At 40.8% G+C, this 27556-nt stretch overlaps 2 protein-coding genes across 6 annotated transcripts in view; one reads left to right on the plus strand and one right to left on the minus strand.

Annotated features, from left to right (window-relative positions):
* cpt2 (carnitine palmitoyltransferase 2) lies at positions 1–21133 on the plus strand. Of its 4 annotated transcripts, none has more exons than XM_072273823.1 (5): positions 1–330; positions 6534–6614; positions 12757–12863; positions 15909–17213; positions 18798–21133. In XM_072273823.1, exons 1-5 carry the CDS (start codon positions 116–118, stop codon positions 19127–19129), a joined length of 2040 nt encoding a protein of 679 aa, XP_072129924.1. In that variant the 5' UTR covers positions 1–115; the 3' UTR covers positions 19130–21133. The 4 variants fall into 4 exon arrangements, with proteins under 4 accessions (XP_072129924.1, XP_072129925.1, XP_072129927.1 ...); XM_072273824.1 differs by having other exon boundaries at positions 1–165; XM_072273826.1 differs by lacking the exon at positions 18798–21133 and adding an exon at positions 17963–18716.
* The window catches only part of czib (CXXC motif containing zinc binding protein), a 19015-nt gene continuing 12321 nt past the window's right edge, over positions 20863–27556 (minus strand). Inside the window, exons 7-8 of one of the 2 annotated variants that reach the window (XM_072273829.1) lie at positions 24118–24183; positions 20863–21376 (exon numbers count right to left, since the gene is read on the minus strand). In XM_072273829.1, the coding sequence (XP_072129930.1) occupies positions 21299–21376; positions 24118–24183 (144 nt within the window). In that variant the 3' untranslated portion in view covers positions 20863–21298. The remainder of the gene's footprint in view (positions 21377–24117; positions 24184–27556) is intronic. The other variant, XM_072273828.1, reaches the window with a different exon arrangement.

Consider the following 27556-nt stretch of genomic DNA (forward strand, 5'->3'; position numbering starts at 1 on the left):
CCGGGGCTTTGCCGAAACTTCCCGGAAATCCAGGAGTGCGACCGCGACCGAACCACTACTTGTTAAATCGGGATTCTTTGATTGTTTGCATAAGTGCTTGTGATTTACGGCTGTGATGGCTGCCTTGCGACTTCCCCCTGCTGCCAGCAAACTGAGCGAACTGGGGTGGGTGGCGTCTCCGGCCTGGCAGTGCCGAGCCCGGGTTGCGATCACGGTGCGGGCTCCGGTCGGCGGCCGATCTCTGCAGCGGCCGAGCAGCTCCAGTCCCGACCCCGACTATCTGCACGAAAGCATCGTTCCCACCAACCACTTCCAGAAGAGTCTCCCGCGGTTAGTGCCGGTTCCCTCCCGTGCCTTTGTGCAGTGTTTTTTTTTTGTTTTCGTGGACTGCTGGATGAAAGGGCAACTTGCAAAACACCCGAGTTCTTGAACTGCGCGTTCGTTGCACTTTGAATGGGTTGTGGAGTGAAGGTTGCTGGAAAACATATTACCCAAATTGTGAAAGCGTTACCTTCACTGAGTTGTTACAGTTTGCCTGTATCACTTGTATCCCGAAGCTCCTGATTATAATCTGCAAGGTTAGGCAAATATCACACTACGTATTGCTGCTGTAAACTGATCACAATTATGAATCCGCTTAAAATAAGTTTGTAGTTTGCGGGGAATAAATGGGTCTTTTGCATACTGGTTTCCCGTGGCCAGAGGTTGGTGTTTGTGGCCCACCTATATGCAATACACATCAATGACCGAGAGGCCCAAATATTTTATTTCCAAGTTTTCCGGTGCTACAGAAGTAGGTGTAAGTAAAGGAGAAGGCTGCAAAGAGATTTCAGTTTGGATATTTGACAAAGTGAATGAGAACATGGAAATAGAATACATAGAAACATACATAGAAAATAGGTGCAGGAGTAGGCCATTCGGCCCTTCGAGCCTGCACCGCCATTTATTATGATCATGGCTGATCATCCAACTCAGAACCCCGCCCCAGCCTTCCCTCCATACCCCCTGACCCCCGTAGCCACAAGGGCCATATCTAACTCCCTCTTAGATATAGCCAATGAACTGGCCTCAACTGTTTCCTGTGGCAGAGAATTCCACAGATTCACCACTCTCTGTGTGAAGAAGTTTTTCCTAATCTTGGTCCTAAAAGGCATCCCCTCTATCCTCAAACTGTGACCCCTCGTTCTGGACTTCCCCAACATCGGGAACAATCTTCCTGCATCTAGCCTGTCCAATCCCTTTAGGATCTTATACGTTTCAATCAGATCCCCCCTCAATCTTCTAAATTCCAACAAGTACAAGCCCAGTTCATCCAATCTTTCTTCATATGAAAGTCCTGCCATCCCAGGAATCAATCTGGTGAACCTTCTTTGTACTCCCTCTATGGCAAGGATGTCTTTCCTCAGATTAGGGGACCAAAACTGCACACAATACTCCAGGTGTGGTCTCACCAAGGCCTTGTACAACTGCAGTAGTACCTCCCTGCTCCTGTACTCGAATCCTCTCGCTATAAATGCCAGCATACCATTCGCCTTTTTCACCGCCTGCTGTACCTGCATGCCCACTTTCAATGACTGGTGTATAATGACACCCAGGTCTCGTTGCACCTCCCCTTTTCCTAATCGGCCACCATTCAGATAATAATCTGTTTTCCTATTTTTGCCACCAAAGTGGATAACTTCACATTTATCCACATTAAATTGCATCTGCCATGAATTTGCCCACTCACCCAACCTATCCAAGTCACTCTGCATCCTCTTAGCATCCTCCTCACAGCTAACACAGCCACCCAGCTTCGTGTCATCCGCAAACTTGGAGATGCTGCATTTAATTCCCTCATCCAAGTCATTAATATATATTGTAAACAACTGAGGTCCCAGCACTGAGCCTTGCGGTACCCCACTAGTCACCGCCTGCCATTCTGAAAAGGTCCCGTTTATTCCCACGCTTTGCTTCCTGTCTGCTAACCAACTCTCCACCCACACCAATACCTTACCCGCAATACCGTGTGCTTTAAGTTTGCACACTAATCTCCTGTGTGGGACCTATAGGAAAATTGTGAGTCATGCACTTCAAAATGTTTTAACGATGCTGGAAAATTAAGAAATATTGAGGTATAAACAAAGGCGCACGCAGTTAAACAAACGTACAGGTGCAGCAAGCAAATGGGAAGAGAAATGACAGTTTGCCTTTATTACTTACATTTATGGAGAACTGACGGGGCAAATTGGTCACATGGTAGACAAAAAAAGAGATTCAAAAACTCTCAGAACATCCCTGAAAAATCCACGCATACCACTAGCAACAACAAGCATTGCATCTTCCTGTTTGGCTTAAGACATAAGAGCAGAATTAGGCCATTTGGCTCATCATGTCTGTTCCATCACTCCATTATGGCTGATATATTATCCCTCTCAACCCAATCCTCCTGCCTTCTCTCTGTAGTCTTTGACACTCTTTCTAATCAAGAACCTATCAACCTTTGCTTTAGATATACCCAATAACTTGGCCCTCACAGCCATCTGTGGCAATGAATTCCACAGATTTATCACTGAATTGAATTGACTTTATTACTTACATCCTTAATATACATGAGGAGTAAAAATCTTTACATTACATCTCTGTCTAAATGTGCAATTTATAGTAATTGTAATAAATAGTATGTACAACAGGTTAGTCAGTTTAAGGCATCCGTTAGTCTTGCGAGACCATGGATCTGCGCCTGGAAAGTCTTCACTCTCCAGGGCACAGGCCTGGGCAAGGTTGTATGGAAGACCAGCAGTTGCCCATGCTGCAAGTCTCCCCTCTCCGCGACACTGATGTTGTCCAAGGGAAGGGCATTAGGACCCATACAGCTTGGCACCAGTGTCGTCGCAGAGCAATGTGTGGTTAAGTGCCTTGCTCAAGGACACAACACGTTGCCTCAATAGGTTAGTCAATATAACATAGAAATACAGTTGTGTCAGCATGAATTAATCAGTCTGATGTCCTGGTGGAAGAAGCTGTCCTGGAGAATGTTGGTCCTGGCTTTTATGCTGCGGTACCGTTGCCGGATGGTAGCAGCTGGAACAGTTTGTGGTTGGGGTGACTTGAGTCCCCAATGATCATTCGGACCCTTATTACACACCTGTCTCTGTAAATGTCCTGAATAGTGGGAAGTTCACATCTGCAGATGCGCTGGACTGTTCGCACTACTCTCTGCAGAAACCTGCGATTGAGGGAGGTACAGTTCCCATATCAGGCAGTGATGCAGCCAGTCAGGATGCTCTCAATTGTGCCCCTGTAGAAAGTTCTTAGGAGTTGGGGGCCCATACCAAACTTCAACTGTCTGAGGTGAAAGAAGCACTGTTGTGTCTTTTTCACCACACATCCGGTATGTACAGACCACTTGAGATCCTCGGTGATGTTTATGCCGAGAAACTTAAAGCTGTTCACCCTCTCAACCCCAGATCCATTGATGTCAATAGGGGTGAGCCTGTCTCCATTCCTCCTGTAATCCACAACCAGCTCCTTTGTTTTTGTGACATTGAGGGAGAGGTTGTTTTCTTGACACCACTGTGTCAGGGTGATGACTACTTCTCTGTAGGCTGCCTCATTATTCTTTGAGATTAGGCCAATCGGTATAGTGTCGTCAGCAAATTTAATTAGCAGATTAGAGCTGTGGGTGGCGACACAGTCATGGATATACAAAGTAAAGGGGGGGCTTAGTACACATCTCTGAGGGGCACCTGTGTTGAGGGTCAGAGGGACAGAGGTGAGGAAGCCCGCTCTTTCCTGCTGGCGATCTGACAGGAAGTCCAGGATCCAGCTACACAAGGCAGGGTGAAGGCTGAGGTCTCTGAGCTTTTTCTCGAGCCTGGAGGGAGTTGTGTTGAATGCTGAACTGTAGTCCAAGAACAGCATTCTCACATAGGCAGTCCTGTTCTCCAGATGTGCAAGGACGGTGTGAGCTTACTATTGAGTTGAATGCGGCAGGATGCCAGTCGCTCAGACATGTCACCTTCGTCTTTTTAGGTACAGGAACAATGGTGGATGTTTTGAAGCAGGAAGGCACTCTACACTGGGAGAGGGAAAGATTAAAAATGTCTGTAAACACATCTGCCAGTTGTCCCGCACACAATCTGAGTACTCGCGCTGGGATGCCATCTGGTCCCGAAGCCTTGTGACTGTCCACTCATTGGAAACACCTGCGTACTTCAGCCTCGAGCTGCAGGTCACATCAGCGGCTCATCAGTGTTGGCATCTTCAAATCGAGTGTTAAAAAAAGATTTAACTCATCTGGGGGAGACACCTGCCAGTTGTGCCACGCATCACCCTCTGGCTAAAGAAATTCCTCCTCATCTCTGTTCCAAAGAGATGTCCTTGTACTCTGAGGCCGTGCCCTCTGGTCCTAGATTCCCCCACTGTAAGAACCATCTTCTCCACGTCCACTCTGTGTAGGCCTTTCGGCATTCAATAGGTTTCAGTGAGATCTCCCCACATTCTTCTAAACTGCAATGAGTACAGGCTCATGTTAACCCTTTCATTCCCCAGATCGTTCTTATGAACATCAGCAGGACGCCCTCCAATGCTAACACATGCTTTCTTAGATAAGGAGCCATAACCTGCGCACAGGACTCCAAGTCTGGTCTGACCAATGTCTGACAAAGCTTTGACATTAGATCCTTGCTTTCATATTCTAGTCCTCTTGAAATTAATGCTAACCTTGAGTTTTGCCTCCCTTACTACTGACTCAACCTGAATGTTATAGCCTTTAGGGAATCTTGTACAAGGGCTCCCAAGTACCTTTGCACCTCTGATTTCTGAATTTTCTCCCTGTTTATTTAAAAAAAAGTCTACACCTTTATTCTTTCCACTAGAGTGCATGACCATGCATTTCTGTACACGATATTCCATCTGCCACTTCTTTGCCCATTCTCCCAATTTGTCCAAGTCCTTCTGCAGACTCCCTGATTCTCTAACACTCCTGTCCCTCCACCTGTCTTCGTATCATCTGCAAACTTGGTCATAAAGCCTTCAATTCTGTTATCTAAAATAACATGAAAGAACCACCCTCAACACCGACCAGTGAAGGACACCACTGGCAGCATACTCACATAAAGGACACCACTGGCAGCATACTCACATAAAGTGATCTCATTGAGATTTACAAAATCCACACTGAGCTAGATAAGCTTATTGTAGGAGGGTTGTTTTCCTGGGTTGAGGCATCCAGAACTGAAGCACAACCTCAAAACAAGGATTAGGTAATTCATGATGAGGTAAAATTTCTTCACTCAGAAGGTGATGAATCTTTGCCATTCTTTACCCTGGAGGGCTGTGGATGTTTTGTTTGATAGATTTGTGGACATGAAGTGGATTAAAGACAATGGAGATAGTGCCATTTTCCAGCAATGAAATGGAAGATCAGCATTGAATGGTGGAGCAGATTTGAAGGGCTAGATGGTTTACTCCTGCTCCTAATTCTGATGTTCTTGTATTTGTTGGCTTCACAAATTCCACTAGAATTTGGAATTTTCATAGGATTTTTATGTTTATCTGAAAATGAGATTAGTATTAATAGATTGTTCAGACCATCACTGGAGTGTGGAATGGTTTCCATACAAATTTTAGTATTGGTTGATTATTTGCATGTATTGTATAGGCACATACTCAACCCCTTGCTGGTCTTTGAAGTTTTTTACTTGTACTTGCTATAACAGCTTGTAATACTCAGAGCACACCCTCATTTCTTTCCTGACCAAGAGTTCCTTGATATTGATGTTGACTGCCCAATGCTGTGATCCTTCCTCAGAATTATTAAAGTAGATGTCATGTTATGAAATCTTCAGGTAAGAACTATTCCCAGTGACCATCATTGGTTATCAAAATGGTGTTTTGCTTTTATTGCCTGTTTGAATTGGGGAAAAATATCAAATTGAGTGTCACCCAATCACAAACAAGAGAAAATCTGCAGATGCTGGAAATCCAAGTAGCACACAAAATGCTGGAGGAACTCAGCAGGCCAGGCAATGTCAATGGATAAAAGTACAGTTCACGTTTCGGTCCGAAACCGTTCGGCAGGACTCACTTGGCCCAAAACATCAACAGTACTCTTTTCCATAGATGCTGCCTGGACTGCTGAGTTTCTCCAGCATTTTGTGTGTGTAAATTGGATGTGAGTTTTAAATTGAACTTCAAGTGATACAAATAATTTTGAAGAAATCTTTGTAATGATCAAAAATGTCAGGTGTTGACATAATATTTCTTTAACTAAAGATCGTTATGGTGACAAATGCTTCCTAAAAGTCTCACATCATAATCTTCTTCCCAGTGCATCAAGTTATGGCTTTGATGCCAAGCAACACTTTGTATAAAATATAAGCCTACAGGACCTTCACGTGGTACTTGGTATTAATAAGTGATATTTTATACAGCAGTATAAATGAAAATTGAAGATGGTGTACATTATATTTCAATTTGAAAACTAATTGTCCTGCAGCTTTAGGCTGTGTTCCTGAGCTACCTCCTAATTTATTATCTTTACCCCAAAGGTTACCCATTCCAAAGCTGCAGGATACAGTCCGCCGTTTCCTGAATGCACAGAGACCACTTTTAGATAATGACCAATATAGGTAAGTGAATGAAATTTTAATCAGCTGGTAGTTTAGGAATGTTATGTTAACTTTGTAATGCTAAGGAGTAAACACCCAGGGTTTTGATTTGAGTGTTTTCCAGTATTTTAATGTATATGATGTTCTTGGAATTTGCCCCTTCAGCCTCATTGCACAATTATTAGTAGCTACCATATCTGATAAAATATGCAAGTATTTAAAGGTAATCTCACCCGAATTAGAATCTGCTTTGATATCACTGACATATATTGTGGAATTTGTTGTTTTGCGGCAGCAGTACATTGCAATACAAGATAATAAAAACTGTCAATTACGATAAGAAATATATAATTAAATTAAGTATGTCATGAAAAAAAGAGAGCAAAAAAATTAGTGAGATAGTGTTCACTGTCCATTCAGAAATCTGATGGTGGGGGGGCGGGGGGGAGTCTGTTCCTATGCATTGAGTGTGTGTCTTCAGGCTCCTGTACTTCCTCCTTGATGGTAGCAATCAGAAAAGGGCATGTCCTGTGTGATGGGGGTCCTTAATGATGGATGTCACTTTTTGAGACATTGTCTTCTGAAGAGGTCCTCGATGCAGGGGAGGCTAGTGCCCATGATGGAGTTGTTTGAGCTTGAAACTTTCTGCAGCCTTTTCTGATCCTGTGCTGTGGCCGCTCCATACCACACATCAATGCAGCCAGTTAGAATGTTCTCTATGGTACATCGGTAGAAATTCGCAGGAGTCTTTAGTATCATTCCTAGTCCCTTCAAACTTCTGATGCAATATAGCTGATAATGTGCCTTCTTTGTAATTGCATCCATACGTTGGGCTCCGGATAGGTCTTCAGAGTTGTTGACACCCAGGAACTTGAAAAAGCTCACCCTTTCCGTTGCAGATCCCTCGGTGAAAACTGGTGTGTGTTCCTTTGACCTCCCCTTCCTGAAGTGCACAATCAGTTCCTGACATTGAGTGCAAGGTTGCTGTTGCAACAATACTCAACCAGCTGATCTATCTCACTCCTGTATGCCCTCCCTTAATCATCTGAAATTCTGCCAACAATAGTTGTGTTGTTCGCTAATTTATAGATGTTGTTTGAGCTGTGGCTAGCCACACAGACATGGGTGTAGAGAGAACAGAGCAGTACCACCCTGCAGTGCGCCAGTGTTGATTATTAGTGAGGAGAAGATGGTATTTCTGATCTACATTGACCATTGTCTACCGATGAGGAAGGCAAGGGTCCAGTTGCAGGTGGAAGGTACAGAGCCCCAGGTTTTGGAGCTTGTTAATTAGTACTGAGGGTATCGTTGTGTTAAACACTTAGCTATATTCAATAAACAGCCCGCAGATACAGGTATTGCTATTGGCCAGGAGATCCAAGGCCCAGTGGAGAGCCAGTGAGATTGCGTCAACTGTAGACCTATTGTGGTGATAGGCAAATTGCAGCGGGTCCAGATCCTTCCTTGGATGTTGATTCTGGTCAAAACCAACCTCTCAGAGCCCTTCACCACAGTCGATGTGAGTGCAGCTGGGTGATAGTTGTTGAGGCAGCTCAGCCTGCTCTCCTGGGGCACTGAAGCAGGTGAGAACCTCGTGAAAGATTGAAGATATCCTGGAATACTCCCGCCAGTTGGTTGGCACAGGTTTTCATTACCTTACCAGGTGCATCATCAGGGCCTGATGCCTTGTTCACCCCCATGAAAGATGTTCTGACGCCGGTCACCGAGAGAGATCTCAGGGATGCTGCAGGGACTCGCACGTGTATAATTTTATTCTCCCTTTTGACGTGTGCATAAAAAGTGCTTAGCTCATCTGGGAGTGAATTCCTATTGAGACCTCAATAATATATGGATACAAAGACATGGACAATCCAGAAATTTGCCTATCATTTATTTTGTGTTTTGTATCAAAATAACCTGATACAGATTTTAATTTGTTTTTATCTTTCAAATGTAATACCCTCCTACTGTTTATGATATAAGTATAGCTTATTTGTTGAAATTATGTTATTCATAAATTCAGTTTAGAACAAAGCTTCATATGCTGCAGAGTAGGAACTATGAGTCAGCATTGTAGAGGGGTGAGATGTAGAGTTGAGGCCTTTTCCCCAAGTGAAGAGGAGGAGAGACATCACTCGAATGTGCTCTGAACAAGTGCTTTAAATCTTCACAAAGGTCATGTATAGATTGCATTTTGGGACTATTGAGAGACAAGTATGTGCCTTGTATTGGGGAAACGAAAGCGAAGGAATTAGAGCAGGCATATACTTGTTTCATTATTACTTTCAAGCTTCTTCATGAAGATAGTGTTCATATATTAATATTTTGACTTAATTATTTGGAAAGATATGGATTAACCAGTAGTTACAGACTGGCTCTTGAATGGGGTACCAAGTCAATACAGATTGTCAAAAGTCTAGTATATCAAATGCTTTACTTGTTGATAATATTTATTTAAATGCATAAGTGTGACACCAAGTGCTACGGTAGCGTAGCAGTAAGTGCAATTACTTTATAGAGTCAGCAATCACCAATGGGTTCATTTTCCGCTGCTGTCTGTAAGGAGTTTGTCTGTTCTTCCCATGACCATAAGGCTTTCCTCCAGGAGCTCCTGTTTCCTCCCACAATCCCAAGCTATACGGTTATGGTTAGTGACTTGTGAGCATAGCAACACTTACAGGCTGTCCCCCAGCACAAACCTTGGACCGTGTAAGTCATTTAAACAAAATAGCACATTTTACTGTATGTTTCAATGTTTTGATGGACGTGTGACAAATAAAACTAATTGTTTAATTTTTTTAAAAATCTTTTATTGACACTATTTTACAATGGGAGTATTCTCCATGGCCAACATTCCTCTTCTAAGCAATACCATTTAAAATATTAACTGGCTTTTTGTTTGTCCGATGCTGTGTTTACTTTTGAAGTTACTTGAAATGGGATGATGTCAGAAGCATAGTTATATATTTCTCTCTTCAACTACCAGTGAACCTTGGTAATGTACGGTTGGGTTGTTGGGTTGCTCACATCCCGAACCCTGTCTAGCCTTAACCAACTCGTATACTGTCCCTCCAATAGAGATCAGTGAACAATGATCAGGACATGTGAATGCTGGCAGAGTTTCCCCTTCCTTTCACATGAAGTTGAAAAGCCTCAGCTGAGATAATTTAACTGGGAATGGACTAGAATCATCCTGGTGTGCTGAGTGCAGGTCTCATTTTATACAATGCAGTCAGCAATTGAGGAGTGATTTTTGCACAAATCATTGATTTCTGCAGTTTATGCACCTCTATGTTACTAGATATTGGTTTACTTCTGTAGCTTAATTCAAAATTAATTTGATATACGTAATTTGAAAATTAAAAATTTTACAACCTATTTTTGTTGTCATCTTTTCTTAATAAGATGGTAAATGGATAACACAAAAAGCTTTTGTGTTCCCGGACTAGAGTGGTAATACTGATTTCCATTTCTGTATATTCACCAAATGCACTGCAAGAATTGTATATCTACAGCCATAGAACGTAGAGCGGCACAGCATAGCACAGGCCTCTGGGCCCACAGCGTTGTGCCAAACCAATTCAATTAATAATCAAATGGCCAACTAAACTAATCCCTTCTACCTGCAGAATGTACATTTCCTTTCATTTCCCTCACGTCCAGGAGCCTATCTAAACGTCTCTTAAAAATTCCTAGTGTATCTGCCTCTACCACCACCCCAGGGACCCACCACTCTGTGTGAAAAGTTCTTGCCCCTCACATCTCCCTTGACTTACCCCTTCTAAACTTAAATACATTCTAAGATTATTTAATGTCTTTTCCTGTTCACAAATGTAAGGAGAACAAAATAATTGTTACCCCAGATCCAATAAACCCCAAAAATCCCATGAAAGATAAAAAAACACAATAATAAAAAACACATAATAAATATAATTAGATAAGAAAGCTTATATACAATGATTGTATATCCATAAGGTGATGCTAGGTTGTGCATAACGTGACAGGTAGAAAATAATGAAGTAGTGTGGAGTTAGTGGGCGGAGGTATTGATTGGTTTTACTGCTTGGGAAATTATCTGTTATTTAGTCTGGTGGTCCTGTATTGGACAAACAGTCCATGAACAGAGTGTATTGAATCCTTCATGATGTCACAGGCCCTTTTTTTCACCTTTCTTTATATGTCCTTAATGGGCAGGCTTTTGCCAGTGATGGGTAGTTTTGACTGCTCATTGTAGAGCCTTCCCTCTGCATGCCCTCTGCTATTAGACATTTCAACCCTGGGAAAAAGATATTGTCTGTTTACTCTATGCCTCTCACGATCTTATAAACCTCTATCAGATCTTCACCCAGCCTCTGCCACTTCAGAGAAAACAACCCATGTTTGTCCATCCTCTCATTGTAGCACATGCCCTCTAATACAGGCAGCATCTTGGTAAACTTCTTCTGCATTCTTCCAAAGCCTCGACATTCTTCCTATAATGGGGGGGGAGGGGGGCGTGACCAGGAATTGTATGCAATACTCCAAATGTGGCGTAACTAGAGTTTTATAAAGTTGCAACATAACTTTCTGGCTTTTGAACTCAATGCCTTGACTAATGAAGCCATATACCACCTTATAGCCGCCCTATCAGTCCGTATAGCCACTTTCAAGGAGCTATGAATTTGGACCCCAAGATCCCTCTGCTCATCAACTCTTTATATACGACTTACCGAGGTGCAACACTTCACATTTGGCTGGGTTAATCTCCATCTGCCATTTCTCCACCCATATCTGTAACTGATCTATATCCCACTGTATACCAATATTCTGCACTATCCACAACCATCTTCGTTTGGTGAGAATTGAATCTGGCTTGACAGCGGGTAACTTATGGAAGACTATCCTGGTCTACAGTGTGTGGGCATGCAGGGAAAGTAGCCATTTTGATGAAGCACCAGAGAGTTTGTAGCACCTTGGACATACTCATGTAGGAGTCAAAATCTTCAGAAGAGGTAGGCATCAGATTAAAAAAGATGCATGTTCTACAGCTTTATTGTGCTTCTAAAAAGATGGAGAAAAGAAATAAAATCATAATTGAGTCTTGAAACATAATCTTTCTTTAAATAGCTAATGTTTGCAACTGAACAGGGAACTGTCTAGTCTTTGAACTGTCTAGACATTTTGAGGCATAGGAAATGTCTGGGTAAGCAAACATTGGAATTCTGTCAACACACATAAAAGTTGCTGGTGACGCAGCAGGCCAGGCAGCATCTCGAGGAAGAGGTACAGTCGACGTTTCGGGCTGAGACCCTTCGTCAGGACTAACTGAAGGAAGAGCTAGTAAGAGATTTGAAAGTGGGAGGAGGAGGGAGAGATCCAAAATGATAGGAGAAGACAAGAGAAAGCAGGATCTCCCAGTGGCCGCACATTTTAATTCCACGTCCGATTCCCATTCTGATATGTCTATCCACGGCCTCCTCTACTGTAAAGATGAAGCCACACTCAGGTTGGAGGAACAACACCTTATATTCTGTCTGGGTAGCCTCCAACCTGATGGCATGAACATTGACCTCTCAAACTTCCGCTAATGCTCCACCTCCCCCTCATACCCATCCGTTATTTATTTATATACACACATTCCTTTTCTGTCTCTCCTTTTTCTCCCTCTGACCCTCTGACTATACCCCTTGCCCATCCTCTGGGTTTCCCCCCCCCTTCCCCTTTTCCTTCTCCCTAGGCCTCCTGTCCCATGATCCTCTCATATCCCTTTTGCCAATCAACTGTCCAGCTCTTGGCTCCATCCCTCCTCCTCCTGTCTTCTCCTATCATTTTGGATCTCCCCCTACCCCTCCCCCTCCCACTTTCAAATCTCTTACTAGCTCTTCCTTCAGTTAGTCCTGACGAAGGGTCTCGGCCTGAAACGTCGACTGTACCTCTTTCTAGAGATGCTGCCTGGCCTGCTATGTTCACCAGCAACTTTTATGTGTGTTGCTTGAAATTCCAGCATCTGCAGATTTCCTCGTGTATCAGAGTTCTATCTGTGAGTTTACCTCTGTTTCTGATTTTAGACCTGGCAACAGTGGCATTTAACAGATCAAATATTTTAATATCCATGCCAAGTGGCCCCTTGCTCGGCTTAATTATGTGCACATCTGCCCACATTATATGTTGTTTTTCGTTACAGGAGAACAGAAAAGGTGGCTCACGATTTTGAACAGGGGGTTGGGAAACAGTTACATGAAGAACTTGTGGCTCAGGACAAAAGAAACAAACACACCAGTTACATTTCGGGTGAGATCCTCAAGCTGTTTGATCTGAACTGTTATCACCAAATGAAAGGGAAAACCTTTGACTGCTATCATTGTTCTGAAGGGACTATCTCTTTTGTATCATACAGTGGTGCTAGAAAGTTTGTGAACCCTTTAGAATTTTCTCTTATTCTTCATAAATATAACCTAAAATGTGATCAGATTTTCACGCAAGTCCTAAAAGTAGATAAAGAGAACTTAATTAGATAAATAACACAAAAACATTATACTTGTTCATTTATGTGTTGAGAAAAATTATCCAATATTGCAATATCTGTCGAAAAAAGTATGTGAACCTTTGCTTTCAGTAACTGGTGTGACCCCCCTGTACAGCAATAAATTCAACCAGTCGTTTCTAGTAACTGTTGATCAGTCCTGCACATCGGCTTAGAGGAATTTTTGACCATTCCTCCATACAAAACTGTTTCAGTTCATCAGTATTTCTGGGATACCTTGCATGACCAGCTCTCATCAGGTCATGCCACAGCATTTCAGTTGGTTAAGATCTGGACACTGACTTGGCCATTTCAAAACACAAATTTTCTTCTATTTAAACAATTCTGTTGTTGATTTACCATTGTGTTTTGGATCATTGTCTTCTTGCATCATCCAACTTCTATTAAGCTTCAGGTGACAGATTGCTACCCTGATATTCTCCTGTGAAATGGTGATACAATTTTGAATTCATTGTTACCTCAACAATTGCAAGTTGTCCAGGCCCTGAGGCAGCAAAGCAACCCCAGATTATAATGCTCCTTCCACTATGATTTACAGTTGTTATGAGGTTTTGGTGTTGTTATGCAGTGCTCTTTTTCCTCTAAACATGGTAGTGTGGATTTCTGCTAAAAAGCTCAACTTTTGTCTCATCAGTCCACAGAACACTGTCCTAGAAGCACTGTGGAACACCAAGTGGTCTTTGCAAACTTGAGACATGTAGCAATGTTTTTTTTTGGAGAGCAGTGGTTTCCTTCATAGTGTCCTTCCGTGAACACCATTCTTCAGTGTTTTTCTTATAGTGGACACATGAACAAAGACTTTAATAAGCTTTAGAGATTTCTGTAGATCTTTTGCTGTTACCCTTGGGTTCTTAATTTACCTCCTTCAGCATTGCACATTGTGCTCTTGGTGTGATCTTTGCAGGACACTTGCTCCTAGGGAGAGTAACAACAGTATTGAATTTCCTCTATTCGGAGACAGTTTCTCTTACTGTAGACTGGTGAACACTCAGGTTTTTAGAAATGCTTTTGTAGCTTTGTCAGCTTCATGCATGTCTACAATTCTTCTAAGGTCCTCTGAAAGTTGTTTTGATCAAGGCATGGTACACATAAAAAGATCTTTCTTGGGAAGTGCAGGCTCTGTCAGTAACCTGACTTTGTGCGCCTTTTTTAAAGGGCAGGGCACCTCTATAACCCACACCTTCAATCTGAATTCATTGATTGGAGCACCTGACTCCAAATAACTTTTGTGGAAGTCATTACCCCAGTTTCACATACTTTTTTGAACCTAGACTGTGATTGTTTAAATGATGTGCTCAGTAATAACGAGAAGCAGTACAATTGTTAGTGTGTTATTTGTTTGGGCAGATTGTGTTTGTCTATTATTCTGACTTAGATGAAGATCAGACCACACCTTATGAGTAATTAATGCAGAAAACCAGGTAATTGCAAAGGATTCACAAACTTTTTCCTGCAACTGTAACTGGAAGAATGACATAAATGCTGCTTCCTTGTATTTGCTATAATAATTGTCCTTTTTGCCAGTTTGAAACAAACCTGTTAATTGGTGAAAATCTGAAAATATATATTATTTGTCTTTCCACTTGATTAATAGTTTGATTTTTTTAAATCATTCGCATAATGTTCCTTGTTACAGTGTGCCTTAGATGAATTATTGCAGCTTTTCTACCCGATGGCGTAGTGAATAATTTTAGTAGGAATTATGATTGATTTTAATGTCTCCAAGTTCTGGTCTATGTAATATTAGTTGACTTCTGAAGATATAAGAAATTGCAAATACTGGGATCTGGGCACAAAATCAAACTGCAGGAGGAATTCTTGCCTTACTTCCCTCAAAAACAGAACAGAGCTAGCACTCTCTTGGATCTTACCTTTCACGCCACCAGCCTCTGCATCCTGTACATCATTCTTGGTAATTTAGGCCAGCTGCAACATGATCCCACTATCAGTCACACCTTCCTCTCTGCACTCCTTTCTGCTTTGCAGGGAGCACACACACTTCATGTCTTGCTGGTTTGTTCATCACACCCCCCCCCCCCCACACACTAATCAACTGTCCCTTTGCTCCACAGGTTCTGCCTGATTTGATGAGTTCCTCCGGCAATTTGTTTTTCTGAATTGGTAGAAATGTCCGAATTGGACTTGGGATCCCTGGTTTAGGGCAAGGGAAAAACTGGCAAATTTACCTTTAATTGTTCAGTGATCCCAGAATGGTAAGCACTTGCCTAAGTGAACAAGGATAATAACAAGCAACACACATCAAAGTTGCTGGTGAACGCAGCAGGCCAGGCAGCATCTCTAGGAAGACACTTCTGCTATCATTTTGGATCTCCCCCTCCCCCTCCCACTTTCAAATCTCTCACTAGCTCTTCTTTCAGTTAGTCCTGACGAAGGGTCTCGGCCCGAAACGTCAACTGTACCTCTTCCTCGAGATGCTGCCTGGCCTCCTGCGTTCACTAGCAACTTTGATGTGTGTTGCTTGAATTTCTAGCATCTGCAGAATTCCTTGTGTTTACAATGATAATATCAAATTCAACTTGATATGGCCAATACAGTCAATATGATATTGTATATTAATATACAATATCGATACGGGTCCATGGAATCTTTTTACATCACTTGTGAGGAATTGTGTAGAGAATGTTGATTGGGTGATTTACCTATCTAGAATCAGTAGACTTAAAAAAAATTAAAACTGGATAAGCAATTGGAAAGTTTCATATGGGACATAGTATGTTTTAATGTTTAATATATTCAGAGCTTTTAGAATTATTTTTTTCCATTACTTTTAGGACCATGGTTTGACATGTACCTAAGTGCCCGTGAATCAGTTGTCCTGAATTTTAACCCCTTTATGTCCTTTAATCCTGATCCAAATCCTGCATACAATAACCAGCTAATTAGGGCAGCCAACATGACTGTGTCTGCAGTACGTTTCATGAAGACTTTTCGTGCAGGCTTACTAGAACCTGAAATTTTCCACCTCAATCCTGCTAAAAGTGACACAGCTCTTTTCAAGAATATCATTCGCTTTGTTCCCAGTTCTGTTTCATGGTATGGTGCCTATATGGTTAATGCCTATCCACTTGATATGTCTCAGTACTACAGACTCTTCAATTCCACTCGTATTCCCAGACCAATTCGAGATGAGCTTCTTACAAACAACAGTGGCAAGCACTTGCTGGTGATGAGAAATGGACATTTCTATATATTTGATGTTATTGATCAAGATGGAAGGATCACAAAGCCTTCAGAAATCCTGGCACATTTCCAGTATATTTTGTCTGATTCCAGCCCCCCTCCTGAATTTCCACTTGGGTATTTGACGAGTGAGCATCGGGATGTCTGGTCCTCACTAAGACAGAGACTATTGGAGGCTGGGAATAAAGAGGCATTAAATAAAATAGATTCTGCTGTCTTCTGTGTTTGCCTTGATGATATTACCATCAAAGACCACCGTGAGCTCTCCCATAACATGCTTCATGGAAATGGCCTCAACCGCTGGTATGACAAATCGTTCAGTTTCATATTAACCAAAGATGGCAGTGCAAGTGTGAACTTTGAACATTCGTGGGGGGACGGCGTCGCTGTCCTGCGTTTACAGAATGAGGTTTTCAAAGACACAACCACGCGGCCTGCAGTTTCCCCAACAACACAGCCTGCAATAGTTGACTCCTCTAAGAATGTGCAGAAGCTTGAGTTTAAACTCGATGATGTTCTTAAAGCGGGTATTTTGAATGCTAAAGAAAAATTTGACACCACTGTGAGCACGTTGACTATCGAAGCTGCCGAGTATAAAAAAGGTGGGAAACTGTTCCTGAAAGAGCAGAAGCTGAGTCCTGATGCAGTGGCTCAACTTTCTCTTCAAATGGGCTTTCTGAGGCAGTATGGCAAAACAGTAGCCACTTATGAGTCATGCAGCACTGCAGCATTTAAACATGGTCGTACAGAAACTATTCGCCCTGCCACCATATACACCCAGAAGTGCTCTGAGGCATTTGTGAGGCAGCCTTCGAAACATAGCAACTCAGAGTTGAAGGCAATGATAGACGAGTGCTCCAAGTATCATGGGCAGCTAACCAAAGAGGCTGCAATGGGTAAGTTCAAATTTGCTTACTTAGATAGATATTGAAATGTTTTGTTTTTACAACCTTTAATGCCACAGGCAGCCTTTGGCTATCAACATTACATATGAACCTAGTCTCCTGCAACTAATGTCCATTTGAATCATGCTGTAGCAAGTCAGATTTCTTAGCCCATTAGATTTTTCTGGTTATTCATATTTTTTTTTTTACCAGAGTACACATGGCTGTGTACTCTGAAAAGCAGAAAAGCAGTGTGCTTGCTTTGCTTTTCCTTAGTTCAGCTATTCAGTTATCTACAATTATGCTGTAATGTTTATAATTAAGTTAGAACTATGTGCTCAAAGTACAAAAAATGGTGGAATATTAATTTAGATCCAGTCAGAAATTTTCATCTAACCAGCAGTCTTGGAGCCTCCCCTCAATAAGTGATACTTCTTAAGTAATAAGTATGACCCTGATGTCTCTTGATGTCCTTCCAGCTAATCTTAAGATATTCTGCTAGGAAATTAGCCAATTTTCAAAAAGAAAAGGACACTCAGTGGCTACTTTATTAGGCAAACCTGTATACCTCTTTAATACGAACATCTAATTATCCAGTCATGTACCAGAAACTCAATGCATAAAAGCATGCAGACATGGTCAAGAGGTTCAGTTGTTCATACCAAACATCAAAATGGGGAAGAAATGTGATCCAAGTGACTTTGACTGTGTAATGATTGTTAGTGCCCGGCGTGCAATTTCCATTGAATTTTCTCACACAGCAGTCTCTAGAGTTTGCAGAGAACAACATCAAAAACAAAAACCATCCACTGAACAGCTGTTCTGTGAGTGAAAACACCTGGTTAATGAGAGAGGTCAAAGGAGAATGGCCAGACTGGTTGAAGCTGAACAGTGGTGTGCAGAAGAGCATCTCTGAACACACGTGTCGAATCTTGAAGCGGATGAGCTACAGCTACAGGAGCAGCAGAACTATGAACATGCACTCATTAGGTACAGGAAGTACCTAATAAAGTGGCCATTGAGAGCATATGAGCTATTAATACAGTAATTCAGCCTATTTTGCTCCAATATGTTTATTTAATAAAACTGGTAGTTTGCAGGCATGCATCATAGCTTCAAGAGTACGGGGTGAATCAGGTCTACTGTGCAGCTGAACACCTCCTGCAGGCTTCTCTATTCTTTGGGTCTACAAGAGGAATGTGTGACTGGTATTTTAAAACGAGAATTATTCTTGTGGCCTTTGAGCTTTTTCCAAAGCTACATCATCACCCACTACTGCATCATGGACTAAAACTGTGCTGCATTTACTAAATAAAGCCCAGCTACAATCTTGCATCATGACAAACTGTATGTTTTAAATTTATTATAAAAATAAAAGGAATGCTGGAAATACTCAGTAACACTTAAAGAGATGGCATGAAAGATAATCAACCTTTATATTAATAAATTTTCTCTCTCCACAGAAGCTGGCTGACCAGCTGAGTATTTTCAGATTGCTACCTTCTGCAGTTTTTATTTTACGTTCTATCAAGCAGACTTTTAAAAGGGTCTTTCTGACATCGGTCACTAATTTTTTTTTGTTTTTTTTTATCACAGCTCAGGGATTTGACCGCCATTTATTTGCCTTGCGTTACCTGGCAAAATCTAAAGGAATGCCTTTGCCAGAACTATTCCAAGATCCATCATATATTAAAATTAACCACAACATTCTTTCCACCAGCACTCTAACCAGTTCGGCTGTCCAGTTAGGAGGCTTTGCACCTGTTGTTCCTGATGGTTTTGGAGTTGGATATAGTGTTCATGATAACTGGATGGGTTACAATATTTCCAGCTATCCTGCTCGAGATGCTAAGGAATTCATTAAGTGTGTATGCAAAAGTCTGGATGATATTTTTCACGTATTGGAAGGGCAACCCATCAGTGGCTGAGTTACAGAAACTGAAGTGGAGAGGGAATTGATGTTATCCCACAGTTACTGAACTTAAGGCCCTAAAATGTTATACTTTAATGTTATCACTTAATCAGCACATTAGAAAGAATTAAAATCATTCTTAATTGTTGACGTTTTGGATGCTAATATTGGTTAGACATTGATAGTTCAGTCCTCTAATCCAGGTGAAAGCAAACCAGATTAGTTAGATACAACTGCTTTCCAATATCAACTGTGATATGTTTATGGGACTCAAAATGCAAACTTGACATTCTTAATTGAAGAGCCACAAATTACTGAAATACAACTCCAGTATACTCTTCTGTAGCCGGAGTTGAGGTATATCACTAGAGAACTTTAATATGTGTTCAACTGTGCTACCTCTGACTTGGACATACTTGACATTCACACAGTATAATGGAAATGTTAGGTGCACTCTAACATTATCACAGCTAACCTTGATCATGTGCAGACCATCGCTAAGTAACAAGCAGGTTCCACTTTTACAAGTGTTCATATGTTGATTTTGTTTTTAAGTTAGCAAATATAAAATCACTCCAAGGTAAAATACATTTCCGTGGTATTATACTATAGCATCAAAAGCATATAGGACTGATAAGAAAGATCAATTACCAAAGTGGAGGGAGGGAGAAAGAAAAGGAGGGGGGAATATTCGCACACCCATTGGACTTTAACATTATGGGAGCTTGCTAGTATGTACAGGTATCCATAAATTGATTGCCCGTAACTCAGGGACACCCCGTTTTTAATTAGGTTTGTTATGTGCCTTCCTTTACCACCACAATCTGCTCCTTGATACATCAATAGATGTCATTGTTTTACTATTATGAAACTGAAAATATCATCAAGATACTGGTGGATACTTTTCTTCCATTATACTGTATTTAAATCCTGATCCAAATCTTGATGAACTAAAGAGGAACACCAATGTGCATTAATTAGCTTATTAAATAATTCTTAATGTTTTATTAAACTGCTTGCAATTTATTTTAAATTTATCTTTTGATCAAGACATTTATGTGCTATATGAAGATAGTGATGGAATCACATGCAATAGAAATTAGGACTAGCTGCTTTTAAACATTGCTAATAATGTGATTGAACATTTTTTTGCCCTTAATGTTGAGATGGAACATGTCCTTTGCAGGTTCTTTGTTTTATTTTATGAAGTTCTATGATGTGAGTTTAACTGAGAATTCTGCATATCCGTTTTAAAACATCTACTAAGAATCATTAGGAAATGGCCCAGATTTGATTGGGACTCCATATTGTTCGTTAATTTCCAGATTAAAAGCGCCTCCAGATCAGATTGAGTTTGCTTAATTAGAAGCATTATTTCAATTTAAGCAATTAATATTTACTGGACAAGATTATTTTGTAACTTGCTGACCAACCTAAATCTTTAAGGGCTGATCCTCTCACCAGTCCACTCCAAGCTAAGCAACTACACTTAATTTTGCTTGTTTTTCCTTGTCAGTTTGATAAGTCTACATTCAAAATGCCTCCTTTTTCAAACATTTTGTAACATTTATTTCATGATGATTACACAAAGATTAATCCTCATTACACATTCTATGTAATGTTTCAGAAAAACAATTCAGAAAGACTTGCCTTGTATGAATTAAAATTGAAGTGATGTTTTTAATTATGCAAACTCAAGGCAATTTCTAGGCGCTTTATATTGTGTTCATTTATATTTAAATCAAAAACAGTCAGTCATAAACTAAGCACTTGAAGTTGGTTGTGTTAGTATCAATTAAAATACAATTAGAGCCCTGCAAACCAAGATGAAACAAAGAGCAAACTTGTGAATGACAACCTCACGTTGAGGTACCTTTGCAGCTTCAATAATAAATTAACGTATTTAAAATGTAATTTATTTTTATCTCCACTACTGAGTATTTTGCATTTATGCTCTTTCAACCTAAATATTCAGTTTGCTGTAGTGGTATTAAAATGCTAAGAATAAAAAAAATCTCAAATAACGGTTAGTCTTGGTAATTTTAATATGAACAATTGTTTGACCGTGATACATGATGCAACTCCATTGCAATGACAAACAAATCGCACGTGGGAAGGAGCTGTTCAGCTGATCCTGGGACGTCCATTTAAGTAGAAGGGCGTCAAATATCAGTTGCAGTGAAATTCATATCTTAACAAACTTGTGAGTAACATCATAGATTCCCACTGACTCTTGGATTTTCTCATCATAATCATTCCAGTCCTAAACAAAAGAAAAACATTACATTAGCATTTGTAGAGTAAGTTATTGCACTTCGGCTCCACTTTACCAGTGACAACACCTCTTATATAGCAGAAGGTTCTGAGTCCTTTGCTTGTTGGCCATCTCCAGAAATCCTTGTAACAGTTTTGTTTCTGCATTAAAATTAAGAACTGAATGTTTTGTTAATTTTTCTACTGCTGAACAACCAAAAACCATGTTAGAACAAGGCAACAGCTTGACAAAGATAGGCACACTAAAATCATACTAGTTGGGAGTTTGTCTTCACTGATATCATTACTAAAAAACAGTGAACTAAATGCAACCAAAGAACACTGTAGTGTATTCAGAGCATTCACTCCAAAATATCCCAGGGTATTTTGGCAAAATTAGTTCTGAGGAACTGTTTAACAAAATATTAATAACTCCCAATAGCTTTTAGGACAGAAGGTCAGTCTGTTTTCAGTATTACCATTGAAACTTATGTGGATGCAATAGTTTTTCCTTCTTGGAATTCTGAAAAATTAATACTAAATTGGTTAAGAAGGGTGTACTAAGAGCTCTTAATGTGATTCATTCAAAGGTGAGTTTGTTGAAAGTCTCACTGACTTGAGTTTAAACATCAGCAATGTGCAATTTATTTTCCGTTTCAGTACAAAGAAACACAAAATTCATGGACCTGTATTAGAACCATCTTCATTTTCCAGAATTCAAATAGGAATGATATACTGCTTGGTGTTCCTCAACTCATATGCAATGAAGCAATGAGCAATGAAGCGAGTTTGCTTTAAGATAGCAATGAAAAATATAGAAAATACACAGGCAGCACCTGTCAATAAATAAACATTGTTTCAGGTGAAATGTTTTCACCCAGGACAGTTCTAATAAAAATTCACTGTTCTGAAATGTTATTCTTTCCATCATTTGATTTTTTTGCTTTTGTAGTGGTCAGGTTAAAGAATTATTAATAACTGGTAGTTTTTGCCTTTCCTTATTTAAATAAATTGCTTCCAAGTATCAATTTACATTTAACTGAGTTTAAATGACTGATGACTTTGGTTCTATGTTATTTCAAAAGTTTGAGCAAAAGTGTGAGAATTTCAGAATCAGGTTTATTATAACTGGCATCTGACGTGAAATTAGTTAACTTAGCAGCAGCTGTTCAATGCAATACATAGAAGAAAAAATAGTAAGTAAATCTTATTCAGTATACTTTACACAGTATACAGATATTGAACAGATTAAAAATTGTGCAAAAAAATACATTTTTTTTTAAATGAGGTAGTGTCCAAGGGTTCAATGTCCATTTAGGAATCGGATGGCAGAGGGGAAGAAGCTGTTCCTAAATTGCTGAGTGTGTTCCTTCAGGTTTCTGTACCTCCTACCTGATGTAACAGTGAGAAAAGGGCATGCCCTGGGTGCTGGAGGTCCTTAATAAAGGACACTGCCTTCCTGAGACACTGCTCCTTGAAGATGTCCTGGGTGCTTTGTAGCTTAGTACCCAAGATGGAGCTGACTAGATTTACGACCCTCTGCAGCTTCTTTCCATTCTGTGCAGTAGCCCCTCCCCCATTCCAGACAGTGATGCAGCCTATCAGAATGCGCTCCATCGTACATCTACAAAAGTTTTTGAATGTATTTGTTGACATACCAAATCTCTTCAAACTCCTAATAAAGTATCACCACTGTCTTGCCTTCTGTATAACTGCATCAATATGTTGGGAGCAGGTTAGATCCTGAGAGATCTTGACACCCAGGAGCTTGAAACTGCTCACTCTCTCCACTTCCGATCCCTCTGAGGATTGGTATGTGTTCCTTCATCTTACCCTTCCTGAAGTCCACAATCAGCTCTTTCACCTTACTCACATTGAGTGGTAGGTTGTTGCTGCAGCACCACTCCACTAGTTGGCATATCTCACTCCTGTACGCCTTCTCGTCACCACCTGAGATTCTATCAACAATGGTTGTATCGTCAGCAGATTTATAGATGGTATTTGAGCTATGCCTAGCCACACAGTCATGGGTTTAGAGAGAGTAGAGCTGTGGGCTAAGCACACACCTGAGGTGCACCAGTGATAATCGTCAGTGAGGAGGAGATATTATCACCAATCCGCAGAGACTGTGGTTTTCCGGTTAGGAAGTCGAGGATCCAATTGCTGAGGGAGGTACAGAGGCCCAGGTTCTGCAACTTCTCAGTCAGGGTGTAGGAATGATGGTATTAAATGCTGAGCTATAGTTGATGAACAGCATCCTGACATAAGTGTTTGTGTTGTCCAAGTGGTCTAAAGCTGCGTGGACAGCCATTGAGATTGCATCTGCCGTTGACCTATTATAGGTTATATATATTTTTTTATATACATAATATATATGATAGGCAAATTGCAATGGGTCCAGGTCCTTGCTGGGGCAGGAGTTCGGTCTAGTCATGACCAACCTCAAAGCATTTCATACCTCATCACCACGAGGTTGGCATAGGCCTCATTGGATAATTATTCTTTACTAGCTGATTGTCACAGTTGAGATAGTACAAATACACTTATGATTAATTGGACTAACTGACAGAAATGAGTGTCTATTTTTAATCTTTGATTTTAATTATATTTGGAGATTTAAAAGAGGAAAAAAATAACATGTTAATGTTATTTTCACTTCTGAACCTAATTTGACATTAGGTGTTACAACAATTCAAATCACTACACAGTCCCACTGCAGTCTAGTTATGACCCCTCTGAATGCAAGCTCACCTTTTCTAGCAGATTAATTTCATCAAATTGTGTTCCAGACTCTGTTCCTTCTGCAGTAAATCCAGCCTAGATCCAGAAAATACCACAACAAAAACTTGTTTAAAAATTCAGTTATTTCATGGATATCATTTTGCAGTCCAGAGCACCAACTATTCTTAGTTTCACTTGCACAAAAGCGGCAGTGGGATCTTGTGATGGGATGTGATTACCAAGGTTTTTATTATTGTTCTCTAAAAGGGATCTATGTGAACAAAACAAACAACTAAGTCTTAAAATAATTCCTAGTGAAATATCAATACCCAGCACTAAATCTAGAGTGGCAAACAATTAATTTTTTAAAAATGACAAGTCATAAATTTTGCCAGTCCTTCATTAAGAATCCAGGATCTGTGAAAAGAGCAACAATCAACGTGTCAAAGACTTCACCAGAAATGTCAAAGTGAGAAAACCAGGTAGTATGAATTGCAGATGGAGTGGGTGGACAAGAGGGGGTTGAGTAGGATGAACTGCCACCTTCAACCAGATTCTAATAACAGATAGTTCTTTCCCTCCCCTTTCAGAATTCCAAAGAAATTGTTCCTTCTGTAATTGCCTAGTTTTCTCTCCACCAATCATGGTAATTTTACAACCATCTGGGGATCTAAACTTCCTTCAGCAATCAAGTACTGGTTGTGGTGGAGTACAGTTCAAGTTTAGACACCTCACAGCACTTATGACTGGCCTACTTTGGGCTGCTAAACTAGTTCTGAATCTATCACAATTAGCAGAATGGCACTGCAATGTAAAACAGTATTTTTTAATCTGCAGTTAAGACAATATTTTGGTATCACTAGGTCAATGTAGTTAGTAGTCATGCTTACCTGTACCATTATGCACTGTATATACAGTTGCAAGAAAAATTCTGTGAACCTTTTGCAATTACCTGGTTTTGTGCATTAATTACTCATAAAATGTGGTCTGATCTTCAACTAAGTCACAATAACAGACAAACACAATCTGCCTAAACTAATAACGCACAAACAATTGTACTTTTCATGTCTTTATTGAACACATTGTTTAATCATTCACAGTCCAAGCTAGGAGAAGTATGTGAACTCGTTCATTTAATAACTGGTAGAACCTCTTTTACCGGGAATAACCTCCACCAAACCTTTCCTGTAGCTGCTGATCAGACTTGCACAACAACAAGGACGAATTTTAAGACTATTCCTCCATACAAAACTTCCAGTTCATCAATATTTCTGGAACGCCTTACTTGAACAACCCTCTTCAGATCATGGCACAGCATTTCAATTGCGTTAAGGTCTGGACTCTGACTAGGCCATTCTAAAACAATTTTTTTTTACTGTTTTGAACGGTCTGTTGTTGATTTACTCTTGTCTTTCAGATCGTCATCTTGTTGCATCATCCAACCTCAATTAAGCTTCGGTGACAGACCACCACTGACATTCTTCTGTAAAATGTCTTGATACATATTTTGAATTCATAGTTTCCTCAACAATTGCAAGCTGTCCAGGCCCTAAGGCAGCACAGCAACCCCAAACCATGATGTTCCTTCCACCATGCTTCACAGTTGGGATGAGGTTTTGGAGTTGGTGTGCAGTGCCCCTTTCCCTCCAAACATGGTGTGCATTTCTGCTAGAAAGTTCAACTTTTGTCCCAACTGTTCACAGAACGTTGTCCCAGAGGCATTGTGGAACATTCAGGTCTTTTGCAAACTTGAGACAAGCAGCAATTTTTTTTTTTTTGGAGAGCAGTAGTTTCCTCCTCCTCCTCATCCTCCATAGTGTCCTTCCACGAACACCATTCTTGTTCAGTGTTTTTCTTATAGTGGACGTATGAACAGAGACTAGCAAGTTTTAGAGATTTCTGCAGGTCTTTTGCTGTTACCCTTGGGTTCTTTTTCATCTCCTTCAGCATTGAAATGAAATGAAATACCTTTATTGTCATTTCATAGTACAATACAGCAAAAATGAGTTTGCAACTCTTGTACTCAATGCTATAAAACAACAAATAAAATAAATAAACAATAAATAAAATCAAGTAACCAGCCAGTACAAGCAATGTCCAGCTGTACAAAAGCGCAACTCACATGCATGACAGTCGTAAAAGCAGTATTGAAAGTAGCGGTGGGGGAACATGTTGCGTCCTTTTCAGGGCGGTTAGTCCACCTTTGGTCCCCACCTGGCACTCAGCTCTCACCTGTGGCTCCCCATAGCTGTTTGCATGCGACAGCGGCCACACCCCGGGCAACGGCTTCGACAAGCCGGCTAAACCAAGTGAGGGTAGCCGACAGGTCTCAAACCCTCGGTGTGATAGGGAGTTGTCTATCCCAGCATGTGAAGGCAGACTCCAGTGGGTTGAGCGGACGAGACCTATGGAAGGTCCAACGGTCAAGAAGGCGTCTCTGCAAGTGTAGTGGAACGTGTAGAGCAGGACAAGACACAGAAGATGTCCTGGTCATCCACTGTGCCTAGTCCCATCTCCAGCCGTCTAGACTCTGTCTTGCCACTGGATCCAGATGGGAATTGGGAAGAGAGAGTGAGGCTGACGCTGTGTAACTCTCCCTCACTTAAATCCAAATCACGCGCTAGTCTCGACATCACCATAATGGTGTCGAAGTCCTCATCAACGTCAACAATGGACGAACAACCAACCAACCATTGAAAGTAGCAATATAACAAATTTATGGATGATGCTTGATCAATTGGTTCAGAGCAATTACAGCTCTGCGGAAAAAGCTATTTTTCAGTCTGGAAGTGCGGGCATAGAAAACCTTATAACGTCTGCCAGATAGAAGAAGTTCAAACAGATGATTGCATGAGTGTGTATTGTCCTTACAGATGCTTGTAGCTTTCCTTAGGCAGCATGAGCTGTAGGTGTCCTCCTGGGCTGGGATGTGTCTTGATGATCTTCTGTGCGCTAGAGACGACCTGCTGAAGTGCTTTCCTTATCAGCTGCTGTACAACTGAGATACCACACAGAGATGCAGTACGCTAAGATGCTCTCTTTGGTGCAGCGGTAAAAAGTCACCAGCATCTGTTCATCTGAGCACATTGTGTTCTTGGTGTGATCTTTGCAGGATACCCACTCTAGGGAAAGTAGCAACAGTACTGAATTTTCTCCATTTGTAGACAATTTCTCTTACCCTGGACTGATGGAACACTCAGGTCTTTAGAAATGCTTTTGTAGCCTTTTACAGCTACATGCTTCTCTACAATTCTTCTAAGGTCCTCTGAAAGTTATTTTGATCAAGGCATGGTGCACATAAAGAGACCTTGCTTGAGAAGTGCAGGCTCTGTCAGTAACCTGACTTTATGTGTCTTAATAAAGGGCACCTCTACAACCCACACCACCAGTTTGAACTCATTGATTGGAACACTTGACTCCAAACAGCTCTTGTAGGAGGCATTACCCCAGAAGTTCACATACTTTTTTG

This window comes from Mobula birostris, chromosome 12 (genome assembly GCF_030028105.1).
Source record: "Mobula birostris isolate sMobBir1 chromosome 12, sMobBir1.hap1, whole genome shotgun sequence".
Taxonomy (NCBI): domain Eukaryota; kingdom Metazoa; phylum Chordata; class Chondrichthyes; order Myliobatiformes; family Myliobatidae; genus Mobula; species Mobula birostris.

Coding starts and splice junctions, on each gene's coding strand:
- cpt2 (XM_072273823.1), top strand. CDS start 116: ATGGCTGCCTTGCGACTTCCCCCTGCTGCCAGCAAACTGAGCGAACTG. Junction 331..6,533: donor TTCCAGAAGAGTCTCCCGCG/GTTAGTGCCGGT, acceptor TTTACCCCAAAG/GTTACCCATTCCAAAGCTGC. Junction 12,864..15,908: donor ACACACCAGTTACATTTCGG/GTGAGATCCTCA, acceptor CATTACTTTTAG/GACCATGGTTTGACATGTAC.